This window comes from Pteropus alecto, unplaced genomic scaffold, assembly GCF_000325575.1.
Source record: "Pteropus alecto unplaced genomic scaffold, ASM32557v1 scaffold134, whole genome shotgun sequence".
NCBI lineage: Eukaryota > Metazoa > Chordata > Mammalia > Chiroptera > Pteropodidae > Pteropus > Pteropus alecto.
Window position 1 is genome coordinate 9,539,792 of NW_006436283.1, and position 11,856 is coordinate 9,551,647.

At 47.7% G+C, this 11,856-nt stretch overlaps 1 protein-coding gene across 1 annotated transcript in view; it reads left to right on the forward strand.

Annotated features, from left to right (window-relative positions):
- Nucleotides 1–10,925, forward strand: part of FAM20A (FAM20A, golgi associated secretory pathway pseudokinase) — a 15,021-nt gene extending 4,096 nt beyond the window's left edge. The window contains exons 4-10 of the mRNA XM_006912416.3: nt 954–1,046; nt 1,836–1,951; nt 2,468–2,648; nt 3,711–3,820; nt 4,580–4,661; nt 5,127–5,186; nt 6,425–10,925. Of these exons, the coding sequence (XP_006912478.1) occupies nt 954–1,046; nt 1,836–1,951; nt 2,468–2,648; nt 3,711–3,820; nt 4,580–4,661; nt 5,127–5,186; nt 6,425–6,689 (907 nt within the window). The 3' untranslated portion in view covers nt 6,690–10,925. The remainder of the gene's footprint in view (nt 1–953; nt 1,047–1,835; nt 1,952–2,467; nt 2,649–3,710; nt 3,821–4,579; nt 4,662–5,126; nt 5,187–6,424) is intronic.
- Nucleotides 10,926–11,856: the final 931 nt, after the last annotated feature.

Below are 11,856 nucleotides of genomic sequence, written 5' to 3' on the forward strand. Positions count from 1 at the left end.
GGCCTGGGCTGCCCGTTACATCCGGTCACGCCTTCTAAAACAGAAGCCCCGCTTTGGACGGCCCCTCGCTCTGGGTTCCGGGACCCGTCTGTGTCTTTTGGCAAAGTGCACAGGGTCATTTCAATGGCCAGTGCTGTTTACTTACGGCGTTCCGCAGCATGACATTTGTTTATGCTTTTAAATTGCTTTTGCAGCCATTGTGCAGTCCCACGAGGCAGATTAAACAATTATTCGAAGATTATCACTCCTCCCTGTTTATTAGATGCCCGTGATGGCTGGAAGGCCCCTTCCTGAGCGCGCACAGCCAGCCGGCCCAGCGCGCTCAGGCAGGCTGGAGCTGTCCACTGTCTGGGACTCCATTAGAGATGTTTAAATGTGTATAAATCGATATCCTCTACGCGGCCTCCCTCAGCCCTCTGGCTGGCCTGCTGTCGTGACCCGGCAGAGGTTTCTCTGGGGGGACGGTTCGGTTACGCCTCTCTGTCACCCTAAGACCCAGAACGTTTCTGTCCTTCAAACCCCAGCTTTAGGGCCATTTCCTTTGTTAAGTCCTGTCTTGCACCCACCTCGGTTGGTCTTTGGCATCTGGGTCTTCGCTACTTTGTTCTGCTAGCCTGTCGCCTCCCGTCTGTTTACATCTGTAGAAGATCCGCATTTCTTCCTTCTCAACTACTGTTTTGGGTTTTGTTTTTTGTTTTTTTAAAGAATTAGCCACTGTCACCAAAGCTTCGTAAGAAGGAGACTTGGTGTTCGGGGGGCCTGTAAGACAATGTCTTGCAAGAAGCGCGGCTCCTCTTACCGGGCAAGTCTTCTCCTAGCCAAGGGAGCCACGGGCTATCCTGGGTTCAAAGCATAAAAGCCGTTCCCCGTCCCGCTCCCCATCATGCGCATCAGCTGTCTCAGGCTCCCAGCCGAAGGCTGAATCCAGGAAATGATTCCTCCCTTCTCTCCAGACAGCAGCGAGATGAGGAGACGCCCGAGGACTTCTTCTATTTCATTGACTTTCAGAGACACAACGCTGAGATCGCAGCTTTCCATCTGGACAGGTAGGGGCTGGCCCCAGAGGTGGTGCTGACTGCAAAGGCCGACCAGTCCAGAGAGGGGGCGCTGGCCAGTGCCTCAGGTGGGAGCTCCCCGGAATGGTGACAGTCTCCCTTCTGGCTCTTTTTCTGCACGAACCTCACTGATGCCTTCGAACCCCACCTGTCCCACCCCACCCCATGGACTGAAACACGCAAAGGCTTTTAAAGTAATGAAAAGAATAACTCAGAAAGAAAACTCACCCTGCCAGGCTGCTCACACTGCCACCTTGGGCACGACGTGGCCCTTCGCTCTAGTTCCCAGATCTGACTCTGGGGAGACTGTGCCCACTCCCACTTATCCGAGGTTCTGATATAAAAGGTGAAAGTTCCTAAACTGGCAAGCTCCCCCTGTTTGCCCAGTCATGGCCACTCGAGGTGTGGTCTGTGGACCTGGCAGCCTGGACGCCACCCAGGAGCTTTCCAGAAATGCAGAATCTCAGCCTTACCCTGCGCTCACCGACTCAGACCTGCTTTTGAACAAGGTCCCAGGTGACTCATATGCACGTCGAAGTATGAGACGCTCTGACCTAGAGCACAGCTCGGAGGGTGGAAGGTTTGCCCAGGAGGTTTGATGGAATCGGGGTCCTTTGCCACCCCTTTTGGTGCAGGGTTGCCCCAGGCGCTGCCAGCTCAGCACTGCAGAGTCCCCCACAGCTGGGTATGCTCAGAGATGCCCGTCCATCTCTATAGGGTAACCATCTAAGTCCCAGATTCCCCCCGACTCGGATCTAAACGGGGCTCCCTCTCCTTCAGGATTCTAGACTTCCGACGGGTGCCACCAACGGCGGGGAGGCTAATCAATGTCACCAAGGAAATCCTAGAAGTCACCAAGAATGAAATCCTGCAGAGCGTGTTCTTTGTCTCTCCAGGTAGAGTACTGGACAAAGCAATATTCTGGCTCCAAGAGCACAGTAGTGGCCTGTCCCCCTGCCAGTGGCACCATTCATTACTGGGATGGGTGTATGCTGCCATCAGACACTCCCGCCTGGTCTACCTGAACGTCACACAAGATGAATTCGGAATGGAAAAAGGTCACACAGAAAACGCTAACTAGCCTGGGTGGGCAATTACCTATAATGCCAGCCGCCCTGGGATCCGATATCGTCCATTCAAACAAAGAACACTCTAATCGTGCATCTAGGATACGCTGAGGCTGGGTCCCACGCTTTCTCTGCTCCGAGACATTTGGGAATTAGAGTCGGGATGCTCAGTTTAATAGCATCCGTGAGCCCCTCCATCCGGAAAAGGCAATGTTTTCTTCTTCTTCCTTTCCCCATGCTGAGTGCAGGGTTTCTCTTCCTTCCTAGTGGATTTATGGGGGCAGGAAGTCGGTCTGCCCCCAAAGCCCTTTCTCCATTCCCCCTCTCTCTTCCTTCATCCTCCAGCCAGCAACGTGTGCTTCTTTGCCAAGTGCCCGTACATGTGCAAGACCGAGTACGCCGTCTGCGGCAACCCTCACCTGCTGGAGGGCTCCCTCTCCGCCTTCCTGCCGTCCCTCAACCTGGCCCCCAGGCTGTCCGTGCCCAACCCCTGGATCCGCTCCTACACGCTGGCAGGAAAAGAAGAGTGAGTTGGTTCCCGGCCACAACGCCCTGGCCACGGTCCGCCGTCCAGCCCGAGACTGGCCACAGCCCTGTACCGAGGACTTGTGGCTGGCCTGGCTTTCGGACCCCAAAAGCTGCCTCGACCCTCCTTTGCCTCATCTCCTGTTGATCCTGGGACCAGCTGGCCTGTCTGTTCTCTCCCTTTAGTTCATTTATTTGGTTATAAAGAGCCTGCTATGTGCCCAACACTAAGTACTAAGGGATACAGAAATGAAAGACACAGCTCCTCTGCCCACCCCCAAGACTGTCCAGTGGTCTAGCTGGGCAGTCAGAGAAGTAGCCAGGTTATGAAAACAGTGCACCTCCTGCTGTGACACAGAGAAGCACACGAGCACGCAGGAGGGCCACCTAGTTCCCGAGTAAGCCCTTGACGCCAAGGACCCCATCATTGCATCCCCAGGGCTTAGCACACTCCCTGGTGCACAGTAGGTACTCAGTTCACGTTAGTGGACTGACTGAGTAGGTTCACAGTCCAGCCACGCCAGTCGTGGCAGGAAGATAAATAACCCAGGAAAATTTCTGGAGGACATCACAGATCCTAAGAGCCACCAGATGAAAGGGGAAATGGGGACATTCCAGGCAGAGGGGGGTGTGAGAGAGAGAGGACAGAGAATGGCTTGCAGGGCGACTACGAATGGCTCAGGAGAACCGCAGGGCCCAAGAGGCTGGTGAGGAGCTGCAGAGGAAGCAGGTGAGGGACACGTGTCTCGCCTTCCGCTGCTGGCCCGTCGCCTCCCCTCTGGCATGTGACGTGCCAGCCATCAGCAGAGTGGATGCTCAGGAAGCGTGTGGTGAAAGGAGCCAGAACCTTCTCGGCATGTGGAATCTACAGCCTCCTTGTGCCTTTGCCCAGGGTCCTGAATGTACCCGGCCACCGCCTGCATGCCAAGGAGCTGCCACCAGCTCCGGGCAAAACTAGGGAGGCAGGGATTTTTGGGGGGTGAGGGTGGGGGCCAGGTACGAGGAAGGCCCCCAAATACCTTGCCATCTTGGCTCCTCCAGCCCCAGGACTTCTTCCCCACAGGTGGGAGGTCAACCCACTCTACTGCGACACTGTGAAGCGGATCTACCCGTACAGCAGCAGCAGCCGGCTGCTCAACGTCATCGACATGGCCATCTTCGACTTCCTCATCGGTGGGTCCCCATGCTCAGAGCCCCTGGTGGGAGGGGCTGTGCCGCTGGGCTGGGACTCTCCATGACCTCGGCCACCAGTTATAGCTAGGGCCATGAGGACCGAATGACCCCGCACTGCCCACAGCCTCAGGGAGCGGCGGCAGTCCCAGAGGGCAGAAGTCAACATGTGCCCCTCCTGGGAGGGGACACCACTTAGTAGGCTGGCCCCCAGGCCTGAGCGGGCCTCAGGTTTGAAGTTATTGGTTCCCTTGACCACGTAAGGGGAAACCAGAGAGGAAAGGGGAAAAGTACACCATAAATGGGGAGCAAGGGGAAGGTCTTGGGAAGGGGCTGGTCACCTACCTTCTAGTCCCTTGGGGACCCAGGAAGGCTAAGGAGATAGTTATGAAGGTGGCTAACACATGCTGAGGTCCCAAGTCCTACAGCGTCCGCCCCAGCTCACTCCCCCACCATTTGGGAAGCGAACCTGTGTCTGCTCACCCTGACGGACCTCGGCTGGGAGCTCGGGCGCAGGCCAGCACCCAGGCCGGGGGCCAGCGGCGCGGTGAAAGCCTTGGATTTGGACACGGTCCATAGTAGAGACTGCTATCTAGCTTCCTTTTCCTTCGCTAATAACCAGCTTCCCTAACAACCCCGGGGACACAACAGCTTGTGGCCCTGGGTTCAGAATCGTGTCTGAACTAAGAGGGAACACAGAGGCCAGGAACACCTGCCACCTGGCCTGTGGGCCCCAGCTCCAAGGTCTCCCCTCCTCTACAGGAAACATGGACCGTCACCATTATGAGATGTTCACCAAATTTGGCGATGATGGGTTCTTTATTCACCTCGACAACGCCAGAGGGTGAGTATCCCAGCGCACCCCAGCCCAGCCGTACCCCGGGGGAAAACCAGCAGCCCGAGGGTGAGGGGTGTGCGGTCACACTCCGGCTCCTTGCCCTACGTGTTTCTCTCTCTCGATCTTTCCTAAGGAACACCGATTCTCCCTAAGAGCATTGGTAAAATCATTTTCCGTGTTTCTTTACTCACGGGTTCACTTCTGGAGGCAGAGCGCATGGCTCACGGCCTGGGTCTGACCCTCTGTAGGTGGTGAATACATGAATGAATGATTGGTTGGTTTCAATACCTTTGGACCCAGGCTTTTGTGACCTGATTGAGGAAGAAGGGCTGGAGAGGCAGCTGCCATGATCCCTGGCATTTTACTCTAAGTTGTCCTTCAAAAAAAGGCCAAGGTCCTTCAAAAAAATAAATAAATGAGAGGAAAAACGGTAGGGAGGCAGCACCCACGAAAGCCCGTTTCTCCTCCCAGGTTTGGACGGCACTCCCACGACGAACTCTCCACCCTCTCGCCGCTGTCCCAGTGCTGCAGGTAAGCTTTTGGCTCAAGGGTCAGGTCACAGCTGTGACGCTCCACCCTGCTTGCACGCAAGCTCTGAAGGCCTTACTCAGTTTTCACTGAGTAAGACATGGGTGGGTACAATGACAGGAATTACCAACAAGAGAATTTTCCCCAACAACTCAGATTGTTTCATCTTTCAGCATGGGATGAATTAGGATCTATTTTTTTTAAATCTTTCGATCGCTTACTTTAATCTTTAGCCCACTCAGAAAATAATCACCCACTTTTGCAGAGCCTGTCTTTGATATGACTAATCACACTTCTGCTTCACCCAGCACTCGTACAAGCTCATAAATATTACTGCTGGGTGACCATCTAAATGAAATCCTGATTAAACTCCCATAAGCCCATATCAGCTTGAAAGGAAGTACTGAGAACTTTGGCCACCATTAATCTAGAGCATTTCCATCCCACTTTGTACCTCTCTGGTGTCTCAGCCAGGCTTATGAAATCATCCGGCTGCTCAGCTGCAATATCCAGAGCCAATTAGAAATACGTGCTTCGCACCCAGCAAAGCCACTTCATTCACTTTCAGCTGGAAAACTCAAAACGGGGTCTGAATTTTCTCTATCCACCTCTTAGGTTCATTTAAACCTGCTTCCCCTGCTTGCCTCCCTTCCTCTCCTTTAGGAAGTAGTTGTTTAGGACAGAAGTTGGAAAATCAGGCCGCTGACACATCTGAGTCTGAGTCAGATTTCTGCATAAAAAGTAATCAAAATCCGAAAGTCAAGATTGGTCGGGCCCCAATGTCATCCCTCTAATTTGAAAATCTGACACAGAGAAGTATTATTAAGTTGACAAGAAACAACTTGGAAGCTGGCAGTTCCTAGGGCTTTTGAGGGCAAACGTCATCATTTCACCTATCGAAAAACTTCTAGCTTTATCTCCCCTTGAAATCATTATCGCTCCTGTTTCGATTCCTTTCGCAATGTCCGATGTATACGGTTAAGCATCATTATGTGGCATTACAATTGTTACAGTGTAAACAGCTCAGCAGGTCTTTGACCAAAAGGCAATTGAAAAAGGACTGCAAAATACTGGGTCATCTTTTCTTCATTCCCTTTTTACCTGGTTTCCATGAAAGTGTGCTTAAGACTGAAGGACAGGACCTCAGGACATCAGCGACAACAGCTCCTGGTGGGTAAAGTTCAGGTCAAGCTGTTTTCTTCACCTTTACTTATTTGGTCTCTGTAACATTTTCCTTCCAGGATAAAGAAGAAAACACTTCTGCACCTGCAGCTGCTGGCCCAGCCGGACTACAGACTCAGTGACATGATGCGGGAGTCGCTGCTGGAGGACCCGCTGGCCCCCGTCCTCACGGAGCCTCACCTCCTTGCTCTGGACCGGAGACTCCAGATCATCCTGCAGACTGTGGCGGGGTGCATAGGGGCCCACGGAGAGCAGAGTGTCGTAGCCGATGGCCCTGCAGAACAGTCAGCCCTGGACTCTGGCCAGGCTAACCTGACGAGCTAGGGGCTGGACGGGCCAAATTTCAGAAACTACACCTGGAGTGAGCAGTGGACTCTTGATTGTGGACCGTTGCTTCCTCACGTGCCCCTGTCGATTCTGGAGGTCCTAGGGCAGGAGCCCAGGGGGGCAGGCAGGGCACTAGGATGACTCTGAAAGGGCAGAAGTGGGACCCACCCGACTTTCTTCCTCGGTGCGCTGCTTCTCCAGGGAGCCTTGGCTCCCTCTTGCCCAGAAAGCACTGCTTCATCCAGGCCACAGACCATCTCCTGAGCCCACTGGGAAACCGCCATACAGGTCAGGCTTGAAAGGCTTGGAGAGCCTTGTTCCCAGAGAGTATTAACTGTTACAAATAAAAGGACATCAAGTGGACACCTAACTGGCCTCCAGATCCTTATTTCATCTACAAGGATAATTCCCAATCCAGATAAAACATCTGGCCTATTGCAGGAAAAAAAATCTAATACCTCTCAAAGTGGGTCAAAGTAGACTTCACACTTTGATATTCCAGTCGCTGTGGCCCAGTCTGAAGACAATAATCACTACTGACCAGTCCTAAAGTCATTTCTAAAAAATAGTCATTTCAAAAGGTAAAAATAACAAGGATTTTCTGAGAATATCAGAAAAGGGATGTTTCAATCTGAGTATTTAAATATCAACTGAAATAACGTAAAGTATGTCAAAATTAGCATCCAGTGTCAGGAAAGATTTTAATAAAGAGAAAACAAGGGTGGCCTTGAAGGTGGGACAGGGGACAGAAACCAGCCCAGCAGGGACGTGAGCCTGGACTCAGGCCGACGACGGTCCTTCCCCATGAGAGCCAGCAGCTGCCCCTCACCTGCCCCCAAGGGGAGCAGGGAGCCATCTTGAGAGGCCTGGCCCCCTTCCCCTCAGCTGCTTGCCCAAAAGGGACAACGTCAAGTTGACTTTCCGAGCCTCCCTCCAAAGTGGGTGCAGAGCAGGTCCATCTCCTCAGCCTTCTCCCTGCTGGCTTGCTGACCTCTGAAACTGCTTAATGGGAGGCTGTTTCTCATCCCATAATTCATGACTGAAAACACAAATGACAGGGAAGTATTCGTACTACAGAGTGATTCGTCAGTCGACAAGGAAAAAATCCTGACTATCAGATGAACTTTTTCTGATAAAGACCAGAGGCTCATATACTAAGTGTGACGGGATAGAAAGAAGTCACTAAAGAGGGTACGAGGTCAGGAACGAGAGGTGTCATCCAAGACTTCTGCGATGTGTCCAAAGACAGCCCCAACAGGACAAATAACGAGGGTACTTCTGACCCACCCTGGTACCCACATCACGGGTGCACGTCCCCTGAACCGTGTCCATGACTACCATCCCCCAGGCTCACACACTCACCGCGTGTGAGGAGCCACACACGTGTCCAGTCCTTCCCAACAGATTCCCCTACCTCCTGTGTACACCGAGATTAACAAAAATCAAACAATTCAATGATTCCAACCTATTCCAAAGCGTTCCTTCCACTGTAATATAGATGCTCAACAGTATCTTTGAAGTTATCTTTAAAAAAAAAAAAATCAACTCTTAAATAGAGGAAACTCCATCGCAGAGAGTCTCGTCACCGAGGTGACTCTGCTGCAGCTCAGCGTCTCCCACTTCACGAACTGCTTCTCCTACTTGGAGCCAGTATTTTCCTTTGTAGTAGGGACTAGGTAATTACACAAAGACAGACAAATATTCAAGCAAGGATATGCAAAGAATAGTGCAGTGGTCTGGGACTTCCAAGCCAGAGCCTCAGGAGCGCAAGCTGTGGCACCATCTCCAACTGAGCCTTCTCTGTGACAACAGACTGGTTTGCAAGTGGCCTACGATACAAATGCTGGTGTACTTCAGAAACTGAGGAATAGAATTGAGTTTGACCACAATACGCGGAGTACCTAGATACCTAATTATTCACTTATCTTAAGCATTCCATTATTTTTTCACTAGTAACCAAGTCAAGACTATCATTTGTCAAAAATAGCAGAAAAGATTATTCTTAGAATGTTCAAGTTCTAACATGTTTACTTTGGACCACTGTCCAACTTCCCATGACGCAGTCTCCTGTCCCCATGTAAGAACCGTTCCTGTTACTACCAGCAAACAAAGAAGGAAAGGGCCCTACGGCATGGGGCTTGGTGGGGAAGGGGGTTTGAAGGAACTCACTGGAGCCTTCCCGAAAGTCAGGACATCTGAGTTTGAAGACTGTAAAAATGAATCTTCTTATTCGTGGTAGTTTTACGGTCTATAAAGTCATCACAGATATTAAATAAATATTGAATCATCTGCTCCTAGAGGAAATACAAGGTGTAGGTTCCTGTGAGCCTCTGGTTACATTCTGTCAACCAACCAATACATAACCTTGTCTTAATGTGTTAAGGTGTGTTACCGACACCTTGTTTAATATATACTGATGATTCATTAACACTGAACTTGTGGCCAACAACTGTAACTCATTCCTGAAAGTTGATTTAATACACTTATTCTCTCCATAATGCACATCACACCCTCCTGCCCTTAGGAACACTGGCCAGCACCGCAGCACTACACTCGGAGGCCATTTTAAACAGTGAAATCGCCAAGAGCACACACAAAAATGCAAAAAAGTGGCACCAAGCAGACCACGATTACAGTATGAGAGCCAAAACAAAAGGAAGAGTGTCGTGTTATTCGACCTCAAATAAGGTTGAATTCGGAAGACTCGAACTCTTCACCACTCCACTCGTATCTGGGAATGACTGTGAAAAGGCTGTGAGTATTGACTCTGAGGTTACAAAAAATTTTAGCAAGTAGGCAACTTCACAAAATTCATAAGTACAGTGTCCCTGAACAATTAGAATCGACTGCAACTTATTTTGAAACAAGATGATCAAAAAGCTATCTATCTAGTGGTGACTTTTAAAATCACAAAGTTCTTTAAGCTAAATTGGCAGAACTTTCACAAAATGAAAATACTATAGTCATCAGTGGTTTTGTTAGTCATAACAGAATACAGTCAAGTCAGGATGAAGCCATAGCTCTGAACTTATGCCAATAAACAAATTCTAACTTTATATGTACACAACAATACTGATTTCTATGAAAAAGTTCCATAGGGTAAGAAGAGAGAGAATTAAGGCCCCCCCCCTTTTAAATTCTCCCATCTACAGCCTTTACCGATAGCTATTACGATAGCTACCTTGGGGGAATGTATTAAATGGTGACCTAGCCATTGCTTCTCACGGGTGTTTTACTCATCTAGAAATACACTGCCAGGACCTCATAAAAATACAAAAGGGGTTCAGCTATTAATTCATGATCGGAGATAACAGTATTAAGAAAACTGACATCACGCTACTTCAATTTTGAAATGTCAATATTTAAGTCATTAAAAAACAAAAAGCGATTCTACATGAGCTAATGTTTTAGAAGAAGGATTTAACTATAACCAGTACAATCAACCTAGGAAAATTTTTCTTTAGTTGCATTCCTGTTTTAACTCTAAAGGTTCCTACTCTAGTGAGCTGAGGAGAGGAATGACTAAATCTGGACAAGGTCCATGTGTTACAAAGCAGTAAAACTTAAAGAATGTTCTAGAACACAATGCATCCCTGAGAACTTCACTGGATGTAAAGAAATTAATACCAATATACTAATGAGTCCAACTTAATCATCTCACTCCCCAGGAATCTGAGGACTAGACGTCAGAAATAACTTTATACGTGCAAAATAAATAACTATACCTAAATATGTGAATATATTAAATTTAAAACGGAAGATGCTGATCCAGAAATAATGTTTCCCCGTTAAGTCTGGGGAAGCCAGAGAACCAGTCTGCCTTCAATAAAAAGGAAACATTCAGCTTTTGATTTAATCTTTTCCTTCCATAACTTGGTAAACGGATCTGCTATATCTCAATTACTCTTGAAGCAAGGTTTGCACATTCATTCTTTGACAAACTGACTTGGAAGCCACTGAAAACAAACACATGACTCTTTTTAAAACACTAATCCCATAATTCACTTTCGATTTTCATTCTTGCCCACAAGATTAGGAGATTCTGGGGCAGGCGGGGAGAAGAGAAGGAAAGGAGAAAGGGAAGAAAAACTGATTCATTTAAGAATTTAAATTATTTAATCTTTTTTTATTACTTGACCTACCATTAAGACAGTCTATAACAAAAAGAATATATTAGCACACACAGTATAATCACACTAGTAACCAGGAAACAATACAAAATGGTCCTTTGGCCATCTATACTTTCTAGAGCAGACCTCAGAAAATCACTTACCAAGCCCAGAAATGACGACTTCTAAAGCCCCGATTAACTAAGACGAATTATGCCAATCATGATTTCTCACATATACTCAGAATGCACAATGATAAAGCTTCAAATGTGGTAATTTTTAAATTCAGACTTAAAATTTCTTAGATTAGAAACTACAAAAGGGAGTAAACAGCAAGCCAAATGACTTAAGAGCAAAACTCATTTAGAAAGCATCATATGTATCTAAGTATACATGAACATGATCACATACATACATGAAACTGCATATTTATGGCATTCTAAATAATTCACTGAAGTACAGTTTTGGCATTTAAACAAAGATCAAATCAAGCTTTACACTAATAAGAACATAAATTTTATTTTTAATTTTTTAAATATAAAAAAGGTAGCTAAACATAAAGTATAGATCAGAAAACCCTCATTTAATATAGATTTTGGAAAATAAAAAATTTGTAATAAGGTGGCTTTCTAACCCGCACTAAAATGTAAATAAAACCTCTTTCCCAGATTTATACCCCAAACTTAGTAACAACCTACGAACTGTTCAAACCTGTGAAAAAAAATCTACCATGACCAATTTAAATTACCTGTGAAAGGGTAAGAGAGGGGATTAATAATCGAGCCAGTGGCATACAGATGGAAAAATGCTTGCAGTCACTCCCAAATATAACCCTACAATATATATAAATCACAATGAAAATAAAAGTGCCTACATTATGGAACTGTGAGATTTTGTTTTAAAAAATAACAATAAAAATAAACTGCTGGGTATCACTGGTGCACATGGAATAATGTAACATAAGGTTGACAAGGCTGGAAAATACTGAAATACAGTTAAGACTCAAAACACAAGTTTACTTAAAAAAAAAAAAAAGTCTGCCAAAGAAATAAATG